The 24,331-nt window shown below is 37.5% G+C and overlaps 1 protein-coding gene across 1 annotated transcript in view; it reads left to right on the forward strand.

Moving 5' to 3' along the window:
• The window catches only part of FOXK2 (forkhead box K2), a 57,472-nt gene extending 34,272 nt beyond the window's left edge, over positions 1–23,200 (forward strand). Inside the window, 8 exon segments of the mRNA XM_067547673.1 lie at positions 117–311; positions 4,454–4,601; positions 5,099–5,245; positions 8,449–8,642; positions 9,632–9,807; positions 10,749–11,045; positions 11,323–11,532; positions 18,884–23,200. Coding sequence (XP_067403774.1) covers positions 117–311; positions 4,454–4,601; positions 5,099–5,245; positions 8,449–8,642; positions 9,632–9,807; positions 10,749–11,045; positions 11,323–11,532; positions 18,884–19,080 — 1,564 coding nt within the window. The 3' untranslated portion in view covers positions 19,081–23,200.
• The last annotated feature ends 1,131 nt before the right edge of the window (positions 23,201–24,331 follow it).

Consider the following 24,331-nt stretch of genomic DNA (forward strand, 5'->3'; position numbering starts at 1 on the left):
CCAAGACACACTATTTAGTACTTTAATCAAGATAAAATGTTGCTTGTGAATTATGCAAAAAAGTCTTATGTATTACCTGTAAACAAGTTGCATATATATTTGTTTTTATTTTTCAGATGTACTTTCAGGTTTCCCAGCACAAACATCAAGATAACGTTCACAGCTCTGTCCAATGAAAAGAGAGAAAAACAGGAGTCCCCAGAGTCTCCAGTGAAACCTGTGCAACCCCAGATCTCTCCCTTAACAATAAACATTCCAGACAACATGGCCCACCTGATCAGCCCTCTCCCTTCTCCCACAGGAACTATCAGGTATTTAAACCTTGCAAAATTGCATGTAGGATAATATATGATTACAAAATCAATACAGAGATGTAGTTCATTTGATGTTGCTTTCCTTATGTAATAATGTTTATGTTGGAGCTCAGAATAATCTAAGTTGAGCCTTGGAATAAAATTACAGCATTGTGTTTTCTCAGTGGTTACCTATTCACATAAATATACAGATCTGTTACTGTCATTAAAATCTGACTTTAAATTGACAAAAGCATAAAAATTGAGTTAGGATTGTACTCTGAACACATCCTTTTGTTTCTAGTATTCTGGGACAGTTAGAACAGTGAATGAGCCTATATTTCTTAGTGACTGAAATATTTGGACACACTAGAGTGAGTTTAAGAATTAAGCATCAATCTTAACTCACAATTTTCTTGTCTTTGTTAGTCTTCATTATACCTGTGACAACACATTAATGTAGTTTCTGTTTTTTATTTCCATTGTTGGTGCTATTCTTAAACAGCTGACTGAAATTCAGTGTCCTCAGCACGTTTGTCAGCAGAAAAATATGTTTTAACAGTTTGGCAATGCTTACTTTGACTGCTAATGATTTAAAAAAATAAAAGCTAGTGATTATAAAAAAAAAAAAAAATCTGTTACTGACTAGTGACTGCAGTCAGTAAACTAAGATTCTTTTTTATAGTATTTCAATATAGCATCAGGAGAAGTATAACATTGAGAAATGTTTTGGTAGATGAAGTTAATTTGGGTCTGTCAATTTAGCTGTGTTGATTAGGGACTTGCAGCCATGGTTTGGCTTGTTAGTTGGGTTGAAGCTCAAATAAACCAAAAGTTTAACTGCCCTTCAAACAGCTAGAAGATAATGTAATAAGTAGCAGTCAGCATGGATTTGTCAAACCAACCTGATAGCTTTCTTTCGCAGGGTAACAAGCCTTGTGGATGGGGGGAGGCAGTAGATGTAGTATATCTTGACTTTAGTAAGGTTTTTGATACTGTCTTGCATGACCTTCTGTTAAACAAACTAGGGAAATACAACCTAGATGGAGCTACTATAAGGTGGGTGCAAAACTGGTTGGAAAACCATTCCCAGAGAGTAGTTATCAATGATTCATAATCATGCTGGATGGGCATAACGAGTGGGGTTCCACAGGGATCAGTTCTGGGTCTGGTTCTATTCAATATTTTCATCAATGATTTAGATAATGGCATAGAGAGTACATTTATTAAGTTTGCGGTTGATACCAAGATGGGAGGGATTGCAAGTGCTTTGGAGGATAGGATTATAATTCAGAATGATTTGAACAAACTGGAGAATTGGTCTGAGGTAAATAGGATGAAATTCAATAAGGACAAATGCAAAGCACTCCATTTAGGAAGGAACAATCAGTTGTACACGAACAAAATGGGAAATGACTGCCTAGGAAGAAGTACTGTGGAAAAGGATCTGGGGGTCATAGTGGACCACAAGTTAAATATGAGTCAAGAGTTTAATGCTATTGCAAAAAAAGCTAACATGATTCTGGGATGTATTAGCAGGAGTGTTGTAAGTAAGACACGAGTAGTACTCCGCGCTGATTAGGCCTCAACTGGAGTATTGTGTCCAGTTCTGGGTGCCACATTTCAAGAAAGATGTGGACAGATCAGAGAAAGTCCAGAGAAGAGCAACAAAAATGATTGAAGGTCTAGAAAACATGACTTGTGAGGCAAGACTGAAAGAACTGGGTTTGTTTAGCCTAGAGAAGAGAAGACTGAGAGGGGGCACAACAGCTTTCAAGTACATAAAAGGTTGTTACAAGGAGGAGGGAGAAAAATTGTTCTTCTTGGCCTTTGAGGACAGAACAAGAAGCAATGGGCTTAAACTGCAGCAAGGGAGGTTTAGGTTGGACATTAGGAAAAACTTCCTAACTGTCAGGGAGGTTAATCACTGGAATAAACAGCCAAAGGAGGTTGTGGAATCTCCATCATTGGAGATTTTTAAGAATAGGTTAGACAAACAGCTGTCAGGGATGGTCTAGATATTACTTAGTCCTGCCATGAGTGCAGGGGACTGAATTAGATGACCTCTCAAGGTCCCTTCCGGCTCTCTGATTCTTGCAAACCATTATAAAAGCATTTTGATTAGAATTTTCAGAGGCACATAGGTCACTTACATTTTTCTTTGAAAATTCCACCTTTTCCTCACAGATTCTGGTAGGATCAAGGAATATAAAGCTAGTGTGTCTAATTCTGCTGAACTTTACATTTGGATCCTGTTAGGAAGTTTAAATTCAGAGGTAAATGAATCTGTTGATACTCAACAAGAGCAGAGATCTTGATTCCAGTTTTGTGGTAATTGTGTGGTGTTTGTATTTGGAAAAAGTGTTTTGATAGTATAGCAGTCTTGGGTTTTTAATATTTAAACCAGGAAAAAATTATCTTCCCCAAGAAATGACTGCGTTAAAAAATTTTCAAGAAGTATTTCATCATTGCTTTTGCATTAGCTCAGATGTCGCAGTTCTCTCCCAAGGCTATTAAACAACCGTTAAACTATACTATTAAAAAATCAAGGCAGTTTTGAGTCTATTTGATGAGCTTGACATTTTCTTCAATTCACCCTGTTGTGTGGAGGATGTGTAAACTTGCTTTATGTGTTGCTGTGTGAATACATGGTACAGTGAGCTAAGTAAAGGGATACTGTCAGTTGATGATAGGCAAAACTTACATAGCACAGCAATGACCAACACTTCTTTAAAAAGTTGTCCTGAACCTATGGCTCTTAACCCTCAAAAAAACGGCCTGTTCCACACAACATTGTTAAAATTTCATCTTCCCTGCTGAACAGTCCACCAACAGCTAACCTCAGGTGTTGGAATTGTCGGAATGTGAAGTTTTTCTGGAAGAACAATGTTTTTGTATATTATTTTGTCTATATGCAAGAATGTGGCAGGCACTGCAAAGGGAGATGGCAAGATGTTCCTTTTTGCCTGCAAAGCAAATCTTGGCAGATACAACTTTTTGTTCCACCAATCCAGATGGTATCCCTTAACTCTAGTTTTCCTTGATGTTTCAAATTTTATATATTTGGATTAATCTACAATAGTATTTTTTATTTGGAACAAGGCTAGTGGATGGGGACCTGGCAGACTTTTCAGATTCCTGCTTTTATTTTCGTATATGTGTTTTTTGACGCTGCTGAGAACAAATGAATCCTGTCATTATGTAAACATTTTGGGGGCTTATTGCATTATATGAAAATATGTAAGCAGGCCCACTCACTGTTTTTCAACTGTAAAGGGACAAGGGGAATTCTGGAAGAATGGTTCTTTGTACAGCTATGCTTCGGGTGCACTGTAGAAGGTGAAAAGCAAATAAACTTTTGAAAATTATGGTGGAAATTCAGTTGAATTTTAGAGTTTTTAATATTTTGTATTTTCCCAACAGTGAGGAGCTTTAGCAAACTGCCAGTCATCAAAGTTTACCTTTGCCTACTGTTTTGTTGGTGTCCTTTCCACTATGTTATCATCTCCCCAGTCTCTGGCCTATTCGGTTATTACGTTACATGAGGATTTATAGTGCTAATACAGATCGGTGTCTGTATATAATAATTCTAAATCAATTTATTTTAAGTATATATTTGATTAAATAAGAATCACCCAGAACTCTTTCTTGTAGCTTGTAACTTTGTTATATTTTCACACGCAAGCTATTTTGTCCAGACACATTAATACCCCAAGATAGAGTGTTAGTGACCAGGCTGAAAACAAGCCCATGGTAGAAATCTCACATAAAACCTATTTCCTGAAAATTTTCAGATCAGAGGTTCAGACGAGCATCCAGAATTTTTGGTTGCACAAGTAGACTGAACCTCCTCCTAAAATGGACATACTGTCAGCAAAGCTTACATAAATACAATTTAGTCTACAAAACAGTTAATCCTTCTTTCTTTGAAGAGAGAGGCTGCAACCTCATTTGACAGGTTTCTTCCTGGAGTGATTCTAATTCTTACAGCAAGTTATAAATCCCATTTTCCAAGCATTTATAATGGAAATACTGACAGACCCTTAATGACAGCCTGGGAGCACTAGTGAGTTTTCCTGCAACTAGAGCTATTTGAATATACATAATGTGGTGATATGCTGTATAACAAAATAGTAGGATCCTCTTTTTGTATTCTACAGTGCTGCAAATTCCTGCCCATCTAGCCCACGTGGTGCAGGCTCTTCAGGGTACAAAATGAGTCGTGTAATACCATCTGACCTACATTTAATGGCTGACAATTCACAGTCAGAAAATGACAAGGAAGCATCGGGTGGTGATAGCCCAAAGGTAAATGTTGCACAGAATTAAACCATAAATAAAAATAAAGCCTTGAGCCCAATGTTCCAATGTTGGAAATCCGTTATCCAAAGTACATGAACTTAGACATGATTTGGCATTTAGAAATTGAAAACAGTTTGGAGCCAGAGATCTTTTGTGGTTCAATGTGTCTTGTATCTTGATTTTTAAATGTAGATATCCATTGGAGAGTTTCATGTCTGCATTGGCTTTTAGTTATTTGCATGACCATAATTTTTTAGACATTTAGATTCATAGTCCTTGCTTAAATGTTGTATTACTTCCTTTTGATTTTTACTATCATCTTAAATCCTTTTGATTGGAAGATGTAAGTTTGTTTTAGCTTTTCCCTTTTTAAATCATCAGGTCATCCGGAAGTATTGAGAAATGAAGTTGATGATAATTGCATTTTGTAATTTTAGTAAAGAAGTATACTACTGTAAAATTTACAGATGCAAGTATTTTAAGGGTTTTTATTTTTTTTATAGGATGACTCAAAGCCACCTTATTCCTATGCACAACTAATAGTACAAGCAATTACAATGGCACCTGATAAACAGCTTACACTAAATGGAATTTATACGCACATAACTAAAAACTACCCCTACTACAGGACAGCAGACAAGGGCTGGCAGGTAATTTAATTTCTAGTATTTCTTTTAAAAGTCATGAATAAAAACAACTATTTGTGTGATCAATTAATGATAGTAAATAAGCCAAGTCAATTTGTTTTATTTATACTGGTTATATTTAGTGACCATGACTGCCCTTCAGTAGATTTTTGGTGGACTGAATGGGTCCTAAATTCATATGTGATGGATTTCTGATCGTAAAATCTCTGGGCTGGCAGGAGCTTAGCTGTTCTATAACCGCATCAAGTGGAAGCAATCCTTCAGATACTTAACAGTAGTATTCCCTAGAGCTCCAATAGGGAAATATACCGGACTTCTATTGGAGAAAAATATTACAAACATTGGTAGAAATGGATTTAAGTATGTTTTTGCCATAAAAGAACTAATATTTTATTAGAATTATTGCTTGCATTAACGTGAGTGTGTTGTGTTACCTCAACAAGCCAAAATAAAATCCCAATTTCTCTGAATCCGAGCCTGTTGAAAGCTATGATCTTGACCTTACAGCTCCTTAGCTACAGGTGTACATATCTTACTTTATCTTGCACTGTTGACAACCTCATTTTTTATTTTTTATTGTGCTCACACAGGTGACTGGAATTTGCCCACTTACTGTGATGAGAATCTATCACTGCTGAGTGTGGAAGGCCTAAGCCATCTATTTCTGCAAAAATTAAGCTTTTTTAATAAACAAATTTCTAACCTGAACATTTGCGAGAATAACCAATTGAATATAAACCAATGTAGTGTTTTCTTCCCAAGTACAACATAGACATACAACTCCAGTGCCTCTGTTGCTACTTTGAGTTTACCAAGGGACAGAGAGGGCAGTTAGTAAGACTGGTCATTTTCTCTGCTGCTGTTCATAACTCTGTACATGTCTTTGAAACCACCATGTCAATCATGTAATGTCAGTTTCACTGCTTCTGTTGCTTAGAAAAGTTATGATCTGCAGCAGAGGCAGATGCCAGAATTATCTGCAAGGAAGGGACGAGAGAGGCTAAAGAGAGGTAGTGACAAAGAGTTCCTTTCCATATTCATAGCAAGTAGAATGCGTCCACCTTCCCAGTGTGGGGGGAATAGACATTTAAGATTGATCATTCCTACTAACAAAAGGTTTATATAAAAGATGGACCAGCCTGGTAGGAATCCCCAGGAATCCCTTCTCATTCCCAGGAAACCAGGTTGATGGGCTTCTCAGCAGGGACTTGGCTGGTAGAGATCCTCGCACTGCTCAGTTCTTTCTCTGGCTAGTAGTGTAGTAGTAAATTGTCAAGATATGTATGTTTGTTTGTTTTCTCTTTCACACACACAATATAGTGTTCTGTTTGTCTGTGTACTTATATGGTCAATACTAGTCTGACAGTAGTAACTGGTTTTAAAAATATTTTTGCATGTCTTGTATAAAATACTTCAGGATTTTGTCTAAAGTACATCTATGTACATTGTACTCTTATTTTCCATAGAATCTGGTCAGGTGATACAGAATCATGTGACTATTTATAATCTGCATTATGGCCTCTAGTTTTAAAATTAGGTATTAGATCACTGCATGTTCAGATACACAATACTTTGCAAAAACAAAATGGCAGGCACAGCACACGTCTTCTATTTCAGAGAATTGAGTAAGATTTACACCTATAGATAACAACAATAGGAAAATTTAATAAAATGGAGTGGCTGTTTTGGTCACTAGTCATATAAAATATTGCCATAATGATAGGAAACTTACCTAATTTGTGAACAATACTCTTAGCTTCTGGCTTCAGGCATTTGACGACAATTTTGGTAACTAACCTGTATGCCTCCGACTATGTTTTAGGTAATTGTTTCAATAGTTAATGAAGCTACAGATATATTAATGTATATCCTAGAACTTTTGTTGAAGGCCCATCATGTTGGACTCATTCTGTCGTGTATTTTTCCTCCAGTCTAGAAAAGTTGGATTTACTCTTCTCTTCTAGCAGATGGAGACACAATTACAACTGATAAACTTATATTCTTCACACCTTCTGCTAGTTCTGTTTATCTTTGGCAGGGGAAACAGCTTCTGTTAGCATCAGATTGCGTTGAAGAAACCATACAAGGGTAACATTGCTCTAAGTTCTCTAAGCCTGTTATCAAGGTTGTAAACCTCATCTGAGGCTGACCTGTGGCTAGGTTTGGGTTTGATTTTTAAGAGTGTTGATTTGGAATGTTATGAAAATTTTCCCCAGATGTTTCAGTGCTAACATTCAGTGGATTAGAACTGTACAGTTAAAGTTAGTAAAAACTTCAGTGGTTGTATTTGCTTCCCTCTGCCTGAGTTTATGAAATTCAGAAAGGTCTCGGTGTGATGTCTGTATATATGAGGCATATAAATTCAAGGATACACTTTCCCCTGGCATCAGAACATCGGTATCTTCAGACATTTTCATCCAAGTACTCTATAAAGTTGAACAGGGATTTTCGTGTTCATGCCACAGCATATTGTGTATATAGTGATATGCAGACCACAGCATGGTAGGATGATCACCCTAGAGAACTATATTTGGACCTACTGCAATTCAGAGTTTTCCTAGGCCCACTAAATCCTTGGCCTCTCTGTTGAGAATGTTAAGTGATGGGTATTTTTCCCTGTATTGGGGAAGAATAACTGGGAACTGAAGTTTTCAAGAGAATCCTCCTCATCGGTGTGGCTTCTGGTAAGGAAAGATAAACTCCCAAGTATCTAACTTTATCATTTCTTTAATCAGAGCTTTCCTTTCCTTGCTATGGAATAATGTTAGAATGTTATTGTACAAGATCAGCATCAGAATCAGTGTATGTATTATGTTTTAGCAGCCCGTTGGGAACGGTTTCAACTTTTCCTTTGAGCAGTGAAGGAAGGGATGGTGTTTTAAGTACTACTAATTCTTCATTTTATCCACTGCTTTATGTCCATACAACTTTTGACTACTATCCTTTTTACAAGAAGATTGAACTGAGATTCCCTTAGGAGCTCATTAGCATAGTTCTTTAATTTCTGGGAGAGGTTTGAGCAATGCCCAGACTCCCCCTTCCCAGGCTTAGTGTGCTGCCTTTATAGTGGTCCCATGCACCTGCTACTCAAGGAACTGGAGACCTGAACCCTGAGTCTCCCATTCTACAGACCACTGCACTAGGCCACATTCTGACTTTTTAGTAAAAATATATATGAATTCTACATATTTTTTTATGTTCCATAGAATTCAATACGCCACAATCTCTCTCTGAATCGTTATTTCATCAAAGTACCACGTTCCCAGGAAGAACCAGGCAAAGGCTCATTCTGGAGGATAGACCCTGCCTCTGAAAGCAAATTAATAGAGCAGGCTTTTAGGAAAAGGCGGCCTAGGGGAGTACCTTGCTTTAGAACCCCTCTGGGACCACTCTCTTCTAGGTAAGGAAAAACAGATGAACAAAAAGACATTGAATTTTCAGAAGTTTACCTTAAATGTTAAATTTCCTGCTGGAAGAAAGAGAGAACAATACTTTAAATAGTAATATGTTGGTAAGGTAAGACTGAATTATAATTCCATAACAGAAGCAAAAATTATGGCTGTTTTTAACCTTCAGGCTCGTATAAACTAGAAAGTTTTGTATACCATACTAAAATCACAAGTTTAGTTATTTAATTTAAAACACTGAGTCTGGATGAATTCTATATAATACACCAGTAAAGATTTCCCTCATGCATGAGGTCTGTTTTCTGTTGCCTTTTTTTTTTTTTTTTTTTTTTTTTTTTTTTTTAAGTGCTAAGGAACTGGTTCAGTTTACATAAATAATTGTTAGCTTGTTAACATATGAAGGGTTTTCTGTACTTCAGTGTTACACAATTATAATTTTAATTACTACCTGTATCCTTCCCCTGCCTTTTAAAAATTGCTTATAAAGAAAATATCAAATCTCAGCTGTTACTGTTTCATTAAAGTACAGATGACAGATGTGTTTAGTTTGATAATGTTTAATCAGTATTCTTAATGGTGAAATATATAGACTTAATTACTAGCTATGTAACAATTGTGTCCCCTTTCTGCTGCTGCTGGCTTCCTTTGACTTATCCCTTAGACAGAGCCCATCATTCTGCCTCCCTAGAACAGACATTTGTACTGTTGCATGGATTGCTTGGAAACACTCCATCAGAAAAGGTCCAAATGTTCCTATTCCATTAACAGTAGCCAAAGCCTGCTTTTGTATTCTCCTCTTGGTTAACAGAGGCTTTATGCAGAATCAAAATCAGGGATTTGGTGGGTACTTGTTTGGCAGAAAGCAAAGGGTTCCCCCTTGTGGAAAGTACATATGTTACAATATTTTTAGAGGCAAGGTCACTCATCTTTCACAATTAACTTAAAACATATCAGCTTCTGTTTTCATTTTCTTAAAATACAGAAGTGCCCCAGCTTCTCCTAATCATTCTGGAGTGTTGTCTGCCCACTCCAGTGGCGTACAGACCCCAGAGAGCTTGTCAAGGGAAGGGTCTCCAGTCCCAATGGAACCTGAGCCTACTGCTATTCAGCCAAAACTAGCAGTCATACAAGAAGCCCGATTTGCACAGAGTGCCCCAGGTGAGAATTTTTTAAATTACTTTTTTTGGTGTGGGTGAAAGGGGAAAATTTGTAAAAATATGTTGCCTGAAATAGTCTAAAATTCACATCTAAACTAAGAAATCAGTGAACTTGTTAACCTATAAGGCAAAGCATGGAGAAGTGCATAAACCTGATGTGTGAAATATTTCCTGAAAATGGCTAATAGAGTCGATACATTTCCTTCCTGGTATGTATGTATATTCAATCCAGCACAGAGAGGTGTTCATGTTGCTGGTAAGCAGAGGCTGTATTTCTGTCTCAGTTAGGAAAACAATGTCATATTAGTAGCATCTCTCCTTCTGGACGACTATTCTATCTTTTTGTGCAGCACAGATTCTCCATGGACAGAACGAATTTGGATAAAAAGCTCCATTAGGAATGGTTGGTGAAAACCAAAATGACCTCCTGGATCCAGAGTTGCTATACTAAATAAATGTGTCACTTAATTACAGTATATATCTGTAGCCATTTTGCCCTTGCCCAAAATAGAGAGCAAGAGAACCAGAATTGGGAAGGGTTGAGGAGTTGAATGGTAGGATGTTTCTTTTGCATTGATTCTTATTTTTTCCCCATATTTAGCTATGTTGTATTGGTGGTTTTACTTGTGTTCTAGCTATCTAGTTTCCTAATGGTATCTCTTATGGTGCAATGAAGGCCTGTGTAGGCATTTATTTAGCCTCCGTGACACTACATGGAGTCAGCAACAGCAGTCAGATCATTCCAACTCTACATGCTAAAATTGTAAGGTGCTATAACAGTCTTTATGCTTCCATGCTGTAGCTTTTGTAGCAATCAGTGAAAGGGAACAGTAAGGGTTGTTACTTTTACGAGGCTTCTGTGTTCAGTGTGGTTAAGAAGATGATTAAAAACATACTTCGTTAAAACTTCCAGTCTAATTTATCTTTCTGCCTTTTTGGTAGGATCACCTCTATCTAGCCAACCAGTTTTAATTACTGTACAGCGGCAGCTACCACAAACTATTAAACCCGTCACCTACACTGTTGCAACTCCTGTGACAACATCAACATCCCAGCAACCTGTAGTTCAGACAGTTCACGTTGTTCACCAGATACCAGCGGTGTCAGTCACAAATGTGACCGGATTAGCACCAGCAAACACTTATACTGTAGCTGGACAGGCAGTGGTCACACAAGCTGCAATGGTAACCCAGCCCAAGATAGAACCTCAAGAGAATGGAGACCACAAAGAAGTAAAAGGTGAGAATTGGCTCAGTTCAGCCAGTCTTGTATAAGTATGTGTGATTGTCTAACTCCTTATTTACTTTTTTAAATCACTTCATAGATGCAAGTGAAAAGAATGTGTTAAAAATAGAGTTTTTATTCCATGCTAACTTTTTCAGATGCTTTGAGTTTATTAATAACATTAATTTTATTCAATGGAGGGATAAAGTAACTAAATCACTTTTTTGTTATGTTTTGTTTTAGGCCGTCTTGGCTTAACATAACATATTAAATAACTTTTGTTGTTTTCCAGTTAAAGTGGAGCCTATACCTGCTATTAGCCACGCTACAATAGGAGCTGCTAGTCGTATCATTCAGACATCTCAGACCACGCCCTTACAGACAGTTACTATAGTGCAACAGGCACCTCTAGGTCAACACCAGCTACCAATAAAAACTGTAACGCAGAATGGAACGCACATAGTACCTATCACCACAGCGATACAAGGGCAGGGCAACACTGGTAAGCATTTGATCAATATTTCCTATAACCACAAATGTTTCCAGTGTAGGAACTGGATTCAGAGTGAGAAAATTTGTACAATTTCTCAGAATGTCCATTGTAAAATCTCATTATTTTAGATTTCTTCTTTGTTCTTTGTACTCGCATAGAAAGCTATGAGAGTTGCACATAGTTTTAGTTTGCAACCTGTTGTGTGTGAGTTTGTGTGTGTGAGTGAGAGAGTTGGTGTCTCCTTTCACTGGTTGTTACCAGAATGGGAATTTAATGTCTGGAATTCTTAAAGGGTGCCATGTCAGGGATGACAACTCCCAAATAAAACCCAGCCTAAAAATAACTTTTAAAATATTTTTATAGTTCTTGAAAATTCCATTCCTGCAAAACAAGGGCTGCAGTACAACTGAAATGGACAACGAATCCTCTGGATGGGTCAAGAACAGTCTGGGTGCAAGGCTTTTTGGGGGGGATCTGCCTTTTAGACTGTTCTTCTGCTCTAGTTTTCTCCAAAGCTTGTGAAGAAAAAAAATATTAAAATTTACAAGAATCCTAGAGAATGATTTTGAAGGCTTCTAGTCTGTCTTAAATACCCTCTGCTGCCTCAGTTTTAGCGTAGGCAGTCTGATTGGATGGTAAGACAAACAAACATTCATATCAAATATAGCTTTTTGATTTGGTTTGCTGATAAATCTAATTTCATGCAAATTTGTTTTAACAGTTTCCCTTTGAATTAAATATGCCTAGAGTGGATTAAAAATTGATTAAAAAATCTATTGATTATTTAAAACAGATGAATCTACATGTTGCTAATTCTTTGCTTTCTTCTTGTTTATGCACTTACATTGATAAGGTTTTTACTTATTTCTTGGTTTCCTAATTTGTTATGGGAATTTCAGATTTTATATAGGAACGTCTTTCTAAGAAATTTTCCTACTTAATTTGTTCATGTATGCTTGGAAAAGTCAAGTCCAGGGCCTTGTTAACATCCTTACTATGAGAACAACACAAACTCAAACATAAAATGGCAAAGTGAACACAGGCTATTGGATTATCATCCAACACCTCCTTCCAATATAATGAGCTTCCACAAGTCAAGAAATCTGGAACGCTTCAACAGAGCTATAACCCTCCCTCAAGGTTTGCAGTCTGAAGTCAGTTAAGACTTCTTGATAATTCCATTCTTGGGTGCTTGGCTGTGTATTTAGGAACCTAATATTAGGCTCCTATTCTTAAAAAAGTTGGCCTTTGTATAAAAAGAAGTTCACAATAACTTTAATTATTGATAATCTGTGTAACTCTTCATTCTTAGCAATAAAACCACTTTGTTTTGAAATGACAAAGATTTTATGTCACTAAGAGAAGTTTTAATAAAAATACAATTTTAGTTCTTGATGCTGTAACCATTCAGAAGCATGCTTATCTTCACGTATATGAGTAGTTCCATTGAACTAATGGAACAATTCATGTGTGTAAAATTATTTGCGTAAATATTTGCAGAATCAGGGGCTTAATTTTCAATATTTCATTTTTTGCCTTCAGCAGTTTTGTAAAATTAAAATAGATTCCAGTAGTGGCATTCAAACAAAAAACCAAAAACTTCATTTATAATTTAGTTCATTATAAATCTTAATCTAAATGGCTGTAGTACACACTTTCATTAGTTTTACGAAGCTTCAGCCTGGTTTTATTAAAATCGTTTATTTAAATCATTTAAAATTACTTTGACTTTAATCACTCCACCTTGAATTTGCCAACCTAGAAGAGACCAGTGGGTGGGTCTATTGTGAGTATCTTATTTTTGACAGTGGCCTGTACCATGTGTAAGGATAAGATTGTCAGGGAGGACACAGAATTTGTGATGCCTGTGACCTCCATTACATTTTCTTCTTCAGTTGTGGGGCAAGAGCTCTCAGTCGGCGGTGGGGAGCCCAGAGCCACAGCAAGCCATGGGGGACCCCTGGAGCTCCCAGGCGCCGCGAGTGGCTAGAGAGGGGCTCCCCAGAGCTCCCAGCTGCGATGGGCAGCCCCTGGAGCTCCAAGCTACTGCTGGTGGCCCCTGGAGCTCCAAGCCACTGCAGAGCGCGTGGGGGACCTGCAGCTCTGAGCCACCGTGTGGGAGGCCCCGCAGCTTTGAGCGGATGGCGGGGGGGACTATGGAGTAAGAGCTGCTGCCACAGGCTCTGAGCCCTGGCCCCAGAGCTCCCAGCCCTGGCCTCCATCTCCTTGCTTTTGCAGGCAGCAGGGGCAGGGGGGTGACCCTCCCCCGCTGCTCTCATCCTAACCCCCCACCCCCCTCGTCAGCCCCATTTTGTCATAGTTTTAGTAAAAGTCAGGGAGAGGTCGCAGCTTCCATGAGTTTTTGTTTATTGCCGGTGACCTCTCCCTGATTTTTACTAAAAAGAATCATGATAAAATCTTAACCTTAACCATGTGCTTCAGATGAAGCTGCAAGAATCCCCTTAAAGGACAGTTAAGGAGTAATTACTTACAAGGGAAATTATGGTCTTAACCCAAGTGATTGCCTTCTGCCCAGAAGCATGAGGGCTTATATCTCATAGATTTGCTCTTTCTTCATGTAACTCAATATTCATGTCCATGTTCATGTTATTTTTTGAATGCTGCCTTGTCTTGTGGCTAGGAGTTTGCACTAGTTAATAACTTATTTTTAAACAAAACATTTCCTGTTACCAGTTAAATTTTTGTTTGCTGTTTAGTTTAATTAGATGTATCTTTTTGAATTATAATAATTTGGAACATCTGTTTTACTTTCTCTGAACAATTTATCATATATACCCTCTCTTATTTTTATTCTCAGTTAATCAGTCCTAATCATTTCAGTATCTTGTACGGAAGCCTTCCACTGTCTCTGTTGTACTTGATCATCTTTGCACCCCTTCTGTATCTGCTAAATTTTTCTGAGGTGGAATGACCAGAACTAAAAGCAGTGCTCAAGATGAGGGTGTAATATAAATTTATGTAATGCCATGATACTATTCGGCATTATTTTCTGTCCCATTCTTTAGAGGTTCTGATGTTTTATTTGCTATTTTGACCATTATTGTACAATAAGCAGGTATTGTACTGAAGCCTAGGTCCTATTCCTGAGTGGTTTCCTGTCTAGTGTGCTTTACTTTGCATGTTTCCAAATTGCAATTCAACTACTTATGCTGTCAATTTGCCTGGCTTTGATAGGTCTATCTGAAATTCTTATGAATGTCCTGAATTTTGTCATTGAGATATCTCAGTTTTCACCTTAGTTTTTGCTTTTGAAAATGGGATTTAAGTTCCTAAATCTTAGGAGCTTTTGAAAATTGGACCCCAAATCCAAAGTTTCCTTTCCTATTGTGTGTGCTAAAACTAGTTGTTCCAAGAAGCAACTATTTATGGAATCAGGGGATTACTTCTCTAAAACAGGCTTATATGCAGGTAACTGAAGTCCCCTATTATTACTTGTGTTTAGAACATATTACTCTCTCCATAGGAGATTTTTCATGTAGAAACTGTCATCTTTAAAGTAAGGCTCAGACTTTTTAAACATCAGGGTTTTAAAACATTGTTTTTATATCATTACAGTGTTTTGTTTTGTTTTCTTCTGAAGTAATGATCTTCCTTGTTGGCTATTCAGAGATCAGATTAGGAGTTAATCACAGTGCTGACTAGAAAGCAAATGATTTGTATAAACCAAGCGAAAAGTATATAACAGGAATGCAGTCTTTTCACTGGGAGAAGAGACTTCCCTGAAATACCTGTGATACCAGAAAATCTTCTTGACAGCATAGATGGTATCAAGCTGTTTGCTGGCCACATAAAATAACTGTGACAGGCATTCTCTACTATAGTTTAGTAAGAACAGACTAATCTGGGATCCATAAAAGGTGTTTAAAATCAGTATCTATGTGAAATGCATGTTTCTGTTGGTTATTGGAACAAACCAGTGGCTTTTTTTAACACTTTATTAAAAGGTGTTAATGAAACCTTGTCTAGTCTGCAAACCAAATTTCCGATACTCATCTCTATTTAATTTTCATTTTCCATTACAACCATTAATGTCTTTCGTGAATAGGTAACAGCAAAATTAATTTTTGAACTGTTTTTAGTTAGTTTGAACTTCAGTGTTGCAGGATATTAAACTGATCTTGACTAAAATACTGAGCTGATACTCTAGATGGTAGTGATTCAGTCACTCTATACAAGAATTGATTTTATAAAACATGGTGCTGCATATATTTTTCTAGTTTCCTTTCCAAGGTGATGCTGAAATTTACTTTCCTTTGCCCATTACTTTATTCTTAAGGCTAAAATTTTGTCTTGGTTATTTTTAGTAAAAGTCAGGGAGAGGTCATGGGCAATAAACAAAAAGACACAGAAGCAGTGATCTCTCCCTGACTTTTACTAAAAATAACTACAACAAAATGAGGCTGACTCGGGGGTGGGGATAGGATGAGAGCAGCTAAGCAGGGTCCGTCCCTCTGCTGCATGCAGAGGCAGGGAGCTGGGGGCCAGTACTGGGAGCTCTGAGTCTGTGGGTCCTCCATGCTCCCACTGCAGTGGCTCTTAGCTGCAGGGGCCCTCCATGTGCCACTGCCTGCAGCGGCTCAATGATCCAGGGGCTTCCCACCATCCACGGTGGCTGGGAGCTGCAGGGAGCTCTAGGGGTCCTGTTCTGCTCACTGCGGCTTGGAGCTCTGAGTCCCCTTTTCTCCCCGCCCAAGGGAGCAGGGAATCGCCATGCTCCCTGCTGACAGCTCTTGCCTTCCCCATCTGCCTTCCCAGCTGAAGCAGAAAGTGTCATGGAGGTCTTAGGAAGTCACTGATTCCATGACCTCCATGACTTAATCTTATCCTTATTTATTGTGGTTGGGAGCTAGATTTTGCTGGTGCAGGAAACATTGCCCTTTGATTCTTAATCCTAAAGAATTATTTTTGTTGTACATCGCCCCCATTCCTGTCCGTTGGGTGCATTGATTATTGTAACGTCTTCTGAAATGTCACTTGTCATCTAAACACCAATGAAGAATATGAGCTGTTTTCTAAAAATCTCCATTTTATCATCTTTATAATGCCATTGTTATGAGAGACGTTTACTTAGGGTCACAGGCGTAGTTTGTATATAACAAATTAGAGTGGCTTGTGCACTTTTCAGTCACATTTCCTCTCCTCTAACTATAATGAAATTATATTTTCACCAGAGTTATGAGAGTGCAGAAAGAAAGCTCTCATGTAGGCCGTATGTAGCTTGATGGTATCCTTGTTAAATTCAAAGTTCTCACCTATCATTTCCAAGTCCTTGGATATTGCATTGTTTAACACAGTAGTTGCTATTTTAGTACTGTTTGCAGGGCCCTTTGACGAGTTTGTGAACGTTATACAGTATTACTAGTACTTGTGCGGGGTTTTCTGAACACTGACAAGTAGAGGGAGAACTGCTTTGGGAAAGAGCCTCTTAGGCCCTTGGCTCCTCTCTGGTCACATGACTGCAGATGAGTTTTAGATACTGCTCCTAGGACAGCTAGGTCTCTTCTATCCCTTTCATTCATCTATTCATCTATCTATCTTTCATTCACCTATTCCAACAGGAAATACAATGTCCTGTGTAACATTAGGGGTTACTCAAGTACAGTCACCACTAACCTAAACACTAAAACTTAAAAAATCCTTAATTATGTCAGACACACTACACAGCAACAGTTCAGCAACTTACAGAATCCCCAGTCTTCATCAGGGCCTCACTCAGTACCCATACTCATGCAACGGATTCATAAGCAAAATCTCCGCCAAAATAACTTTGGGGGCATGAATAGTCAGATATCAGCTAAGCAGCCTTCAGACCACAGTGACTTACATTGGGAGCCAAGGTAGCCTCAGGTTTTGGGAAAAGTAAAGGTGACTTAAAGCTGTCTTCCCCATCTTCTCTTGATACTTGGATGAGCCAGGTTGATGAATCTGGTCCTTTAAATCTAAAAATTGAACTAAAATACTTTTGGTCTGAGAGGGAAACAGTTTCTGTAAATTTTCCAAATTTTATGTCTGTGCCTTGCACTCTTAAACATGCCTAATTACAAATATGTGGAAGCTTGAAAAGCGAGTGTGGTGGATGTGGTGCATGAGATTCATCATATTTAATCTCTGCAAATAATCAGTAATAAGAAAAATACAATCAAACCGGGCAAGAATCCAGAAGCATAACATTCCCATCTTCTCTGTGCCAAATGGAGTGGGTGTGTACATGCAATTCTACAACATTCGTTTTTTAAAAAGCGCCATACACATATTTTACTTGGTCAGTATGGTGCAGAATATCCTGCTAAATTTCTTTTAGGTACATTAACTGTTCAGACTGCTAAACTGTAGCAATGCACTTAAAAGTAAACTAATCAGCTGCCCCTTAGTTTAGCCATACAGGACCTGGTACTTTGCTATGTAGAAGATCCTGCTTTCAAAAAGGAATTAATCAGTATGATGACAGGTTTTGTACTACAGTACATCAGTGTTTTCTTTGCTGTATACATTACACTGTTACGTACAGAAATGCTGTTTAAAAAATTAAGGTTGCAAAGGCAAGCCCACAGTTAGGTACTGCTTGAATTAAGGTTGTCTATGCAGCCTTAATTCAGCGTCCGTATGCATTATGATACGGTATTTAATTACATGATCACATACTACTTTTTCTACAGGACCTCTGCCTCATTCAGTGCTCACTGAATGAACAGCCACTCAGTAGTTCGTTTTTATCCTTCTTGTTCAGTGTGTGGCCAGCAGTGCATTATTTGTACACCATTCAAACCCTACTCTCAGAACAGTGAGTTTTATTGTTTGGTTTTGGTTTTGTAAATATTTTTCTGGAAATTCCAGGTTCTGTTTATCTGGTTTACATCAGTATATTGGGGAAATTTGCAAAGGGTTACATTTGATGGTGAACTGCAGTGCAGAGTGTTTGAAGCTTTAAAATACATTTTAAAACATAACTTCAGCATAATATGCTGTTGCCTTGTTGCCGACGAAAGTCATGGAGAATAACTAGATCTGAGACACTTCCCAGCTCTGCCACAGACTCTATGTGTGATGCTGGGTTAAATTATTTAATCTCTCTGCCTTAGTTCCCTGGCCACAGAATGAAGATATTTCCTTCCTCCCACCCTTTTCCTTGACCATTTAAATGGTAAGTTCTTCAGGGTAGGGATTCTAATGTTTGTACAATGACTAGAAGAACATGCCCTGAATCTGGGTCTCTAATGCACTGCTGTAAAACAAATAATAAAGGAATTCAGAATGTTTAATTGCAATGCAAGTTTGACTCCTGCATTGTCTATTTCAAAAGGTATTTGGACTCAGAAGCTTTTCATTATCTTTCTTACAGCTGCTGCAAGTCCTTTGCATATGTTAGCAACTCATGCATCCGCATCAGCATCTCTTCCAACGAAACGCCAGAATGGAGACCAGTCAGAACAACAGGAACTTAAACGTATCAAAACAGAGGATGGAGAAAGCATAGTCATAGCTGTAAATGTGGACACACCATCTGTTGCAGTGAGTGATCAAGGCAGCCAGAACTAGAAGTTTGGTGGAGTTTTCTTTTTAAATAAAAAAAAAAAAAAAAATCAACTCCATGGTGCCAAAAGGAGACACTTAAATATAACTAAAACGTTGGAACATGTTCTCACGCAGTGGGGAAAGGGGCCCTGTGATCAGACTTCAACTTTCAGCACTGAAAAAACAACACAGGTGGCCTTAAAACTCAGTAATTTTAAAAAATCAAACTGCAAAACATCGTGTTCCAGAGGCTGTGACCCCGCTCCTCCCCGCCTCCTACTGAAGTAACTCTCTCTACACTGAGGAGAAATCCAGTGTTGGGGAGGGTGCAGCTTTACAAAATCTTCATTGGATTATTTTAAGGACTGAGTATCTCAGTGTAACGGCAGCATGATAAGCGCTTAGTGTGAACTGGTTTCAAACGATTGTATATTCCTTAAAGGGAACAGAGGCAAGGAGCCATTTCCTACATCTTGGCAGCTAGCCTTTCATAATGACCTACCCAATGCAGTTGTTGGTAGATATGCAGTATTTTGTTGTTCACATGTGGAATTAGAAATTTTTTAGGTGTATTTCATTTCTTTGCAAAATAATGGGGTCTTTGACATTTCAGATCACTCCATTTCTACTCCGGAAACTTTGGAATCACACAATACTTTTCATGTGAAATTTTGTTTCGTAAAAAACTGAATGTAGGATTTTTTTAACCAATGGAATGATTTACTTTTGTCTGTCCTGTTAAAGTTCAGATAAAACTACTTTATTACATCTGCAAATTTTCATATTTTAGCAGTTGCCTGATAAATTTAATCAAATTTTATTACCATGTGTAGTGATCAAATGCTTCTTTGGGCTTGCATGTAACTGATTAGAAATTACAATGTAAATGAGCCGTTAACTGACGTAAAGAACTGCTATGAATTTGACCAGAGCTGCACTTACCTGTTTCTCTTTCTTGCTACCTTTTGCTGTTTGTTACTTTGTGTTGACTTTGACTGTCCCTGGCATATTTTTCCAGTCTAAAGTAAAACAAGAGTCTCGCTTAATATTGTGTATGTTTAAGATAACAGACTGTTCTTCATTTAGAGAAGATAAAATTCTTTATCACAAGTCCTTTTAAAAAGAGAGTAAAATTATCTTGTCAGAGGTATATTCAGTATTTTTAAGCTTACGCACCCATCTGTAGAAATTAATCTGACCAGTTTATTCATAAAACTTTTGATGTCATACACTGACCCTCTGGGGTCTCCATTAAGAGTAGCTGTTGTGGTTTTCTAACAGTGGCTACCATATTATTATAATAAAAGGTTTTTTTAAAGTGTGTGTTCTGCAGTTGAACAGTTTAAAATGTATTGGTAATTACTCACTTTAATTGTGGTAATAAGACTCCACCTTACATTTCCAAATTAAACTAAAAGTGAAGGCTGCTGTTCACTCTTTAATTCACATAATGTCTTCTTCCTTCATAGAGTGAGGTGAGCGAAGGCTGGAGAACGGGCTTTAATTTTGAATTCTGATTTGTTATTTTTTGCTTTCATGCCATTATTTATATATATATTTTTTTCCATTTCAAAAAGAAAAATCTGTATTTTCATGATAGACTGAAACGGCTCGGAATGGCTTATATTTAGGCAGCTTTTGGAAACACTGTTTATCTGAAGACCAAACTGAGAAATCTGTACTCAGTATCATGTTAATCCATAAAATGGATCTGTTACAATGTCAATGCAGATAATACGTATTAAAAACTATGAAAAAATACTATACACTAGCTGAATTTATAAAAGCCATTTTTTAAAAAATCCATAACTCCGACGTTTTATTCAAAGAGTTAGAGGGAGTTTTAAAAAAAAAATTGAGAACAATAAGCATCCCTCAGTGGTAGTCTGTTTTTTGTTATTGGACACTTTATAATTTATATACAGACATGTACATTTAATTTAAAATCAAGGCAATAGTTGGATATAAACCTACTGATTAGAACTTGGTTTATATTCGGAAGTGAGAGTGTTCACAACTAGAGATGAGGAAATGAGTGAAATCTTTTTAATAAAAGGTTAAATTATTCACTAAGTTAGTCTTACAGTTACTCAACAAGTGTGTTTATGAAATTTTCAGTTAGCTCTACTGCTTACCAACAGAGTTCGTACTGGCAGGGCCAATACAGCTGCTAATAGCAGAGCAAGTGGTGACTTGATCATGAATGTTTAAGCAGAAAAAGGCTGTGTTGGCAAACTGGTCCTGATCCTGCTAGTGTGGGGACAGATTTTTCCCTAACTGTTGTACCCTGAAGGTTCTGCAAATGAAAATTTGGTAGCAGCTCTTGATTGCAACCATTTGAGATGTATGCAGTTTGGCACAAGAATTTGCCTTTGTTAAAAGAGAGAAGTCCTGTGCATGAACTCTGTGGATATATTTTTCTTTTAATTTATGGGTTTCCAAGCAATGTTTAAAAATACTCAAGTACAAAAATGCATAACCTCGTCCATGGATGCTGTACAGGATTTAACTACTTAAAATTCAAACCTAAACAAATTGACAGTGTCAGGCTATTTTAAAATAGAGCTGTTCCTTTGGCAGTTTATATCCTATTATGCTTAATATCAAACATATTTGGTGGTAGAAAGCACCTTGGTACAATGATGCGTAAGGTAAGACAGGTCTGGTGAGACTCTGTTGTTACAACAGTGCTTCTCTTGGTGTGGTACTTGATGACCGTAGGGAGTGAGAGTAGAATGTTGATCTCTTTGGAATCTTAGACGCCTTTGCTTTGACTTACCAAAAACTTCCTCAGATGTGCCATAAATGTGGGGGTTTGGCCTCCCTCTGATTGGCTGGTCTCTGATCCAATTGCCTCTTGTGACTGATGTACTGTATTATGTTAACTACCTTCCCTTAAATTCCTTCCAGAGTGTCCATCTCCTCTTTAACCCTGTTTTTATGAAAAAGGCTGTGAAAGTGTCTGTAATATAAGCAAACCAGCTTGTAGTAAGTACTCTAAATGGGATTTGATCAAAGCATTTTATAACTTCATGCCTCACTTAGAGGTTGTCTGCAATGGGCTATAACTTTACTGATTCAAATATGGAAGATTAAAGTGTTCACTAGTGTGGGTCTGTGTCAAGCTGAGTGTGTGCCACGTGCTTGTTCTTATGTTGGCTTCCATATGATGCGACTCTTCATGGCAGTGTCTTCAAAACCCCACCTCTCCAAGGAGAAGACACTCCTTTATGGAATGGGGTGGGTCGGGTGCTGGCACTCACTCCAGACAACAAGACTTTTAACCCAAGCCCCTGGGACAATGATAGACTCCTCGTTTAGTCCTTGAACAAGAATATTCTCAGGCTTCTCATGCTGGCCATATGATGCCAGCTTTCATCTATTGTATGGTATTGAAAAGCCACATTTAGAGCCTAATCTTAGTCCCCAAAACAACCAGAAAGGACTACTGGTACAGTGGCACAAACCACTCATTTTCTCTAGTAGGTGTAGCTATCTGAATGTTGAGCCCTCGCATGGATTTTTGCCTGTTCGCTACTTCCTATAAATGCACAGCAGTCACTATTCTTGATTTTGCTGATTTAGATACAGTAGCCTGTGCTAACCACAGGGATATCTGTGAAAGTGTTTGGGTGAGTAAATCACTTCCCAGTTTAGATTACTAGACAGAAGAGAAAATAGGGATGAAAGTTCTTTTTGAGTTTTCATTATTTTTGTTTGTTCCAGGGTGTAATGATTTAAATCACCAATTTTAATCCTGATTAAAATAAAAAAGTAGGAAACCTTGATTTAAATATCAATTTTAACCTTGTTATGCATTTGTACTTTAGTTATTTTTCTAAAGAGATGTTGATTCTCATTGGTTGTTAACAGTTAAACATGTAGATTTACAACTAAATATAGCCTTTACACTAAATTTGGTACTACTTTTTGCTCACCAAGAGGATAAAGTATATTTATACAAATTTATTTAAGCAATTGTATAGCTTAACATACATTTATTCAGATTCTTAATTGTCACGTTTTTTATTGTTCCAAAATGGTGAATGATGCATTTCTTCTTTACTAGATTAATTTTTTACTTATGATTTGTCAGTCTGCAAGTGGATGGAAATTGGAATTCAATTAAAAATGCACAAAAATAGCAACGTCAAATTGTGTTATTAGTTAAGTAAATCTACCTTAAATAAATACCTTAAAGTTAAATAAATCTATCTTATGCTGGATGCATAAGGGGAAAAGGGTTATCAAAACATGTTTCGAATTTATCTGTAGTAAGTGAATTGAACTGACTTGTTTCTGGTCGTCATGTCCTTCAAGCTTATAGAACTAGTAGGTCTTAGCATCACACCTCATTTTTATTCATAGATTGGAAGACGAAAAATAGCTTTCCTGCTGCTTTCTTAGTTTTGAATGAACTAGTCATTGAACTGAATTGAAAAAAAAATTCTCTGCTCGTGCAGAAAAGGATACTGCTATCAGATACCAGATTAGCACTTAAACAACCTGACTCCAAGGTGCTAGCCAGTGTCATCCAGCAGTTCAGTAGTTTGGCTTTAAAACTCTGGCTGCATGTGTACTAACTACATTTTTACGTTTCAATAAATTACAGTAAGTCTAGGCTTGTTACAATTTCAAATACATTTATTTCTAAAAAAAATAAATTAAATCAAATTAATATCATCTCCCCTGGTTTGTTCATTGATGGGAGGTGCAGGGAGAATATTTATTACCTTTCATTCTTGTGATAAGTCATATGAAAAGCAGCAGTATTTCCAGCATCATACCGGGAAACTCTTCTCATTTTGAAAGGAGACCTTTTGGAAATGTGAGTATCCCACTCTAAAGACAGTGAATTCTTACTGATCTTCTTATGGTGTGACTCTTGATATTATTAGCAAAGATATAGAAAGGTCACTGAAGAAACTGACTTAGGAATGCCATGCTATTGCATTTATTGTATTGGCTAACATTGTCATTTTTCTTTTCAGGTTTTTGGACTGTAAGACTGCACACAAAAGGAGGAAGTACTGGTAATCTGTATGTACAATAGCAAATACATGGTGTCAGCACATTTACTGTTCTGTGAAGTTGTAATGGGTATGCAATGTCCTCTGGATTAAAAGGTGTATACACATTTGCTTTTGATCAGCTATAGGCTAACACATCTGTGGGGTTTGCCAACACTATGGCAACCAATGCATAAGCTCCCCTTGGTCAACAAGGCCCCCTTTATCTACATCTATTAATATCAGCTTCATGAGCCAGATACTTC

Source organism: Emydura macquarii, unplaced genomic scaffold (assembly GCF_026122565.2).
Source record: "Emydura macquarii macquarii isolate MOO-44397 ecotype Brisbane River unplaced genomic scaffold, CSIRO-AGI_Emac_v2 contig_1230, whole genome shotgun sequence".
NCBI lineage: Eukaryota > Metazoa > Chordata > Testudines > Chelidae > Emydura > Emydura macquarii.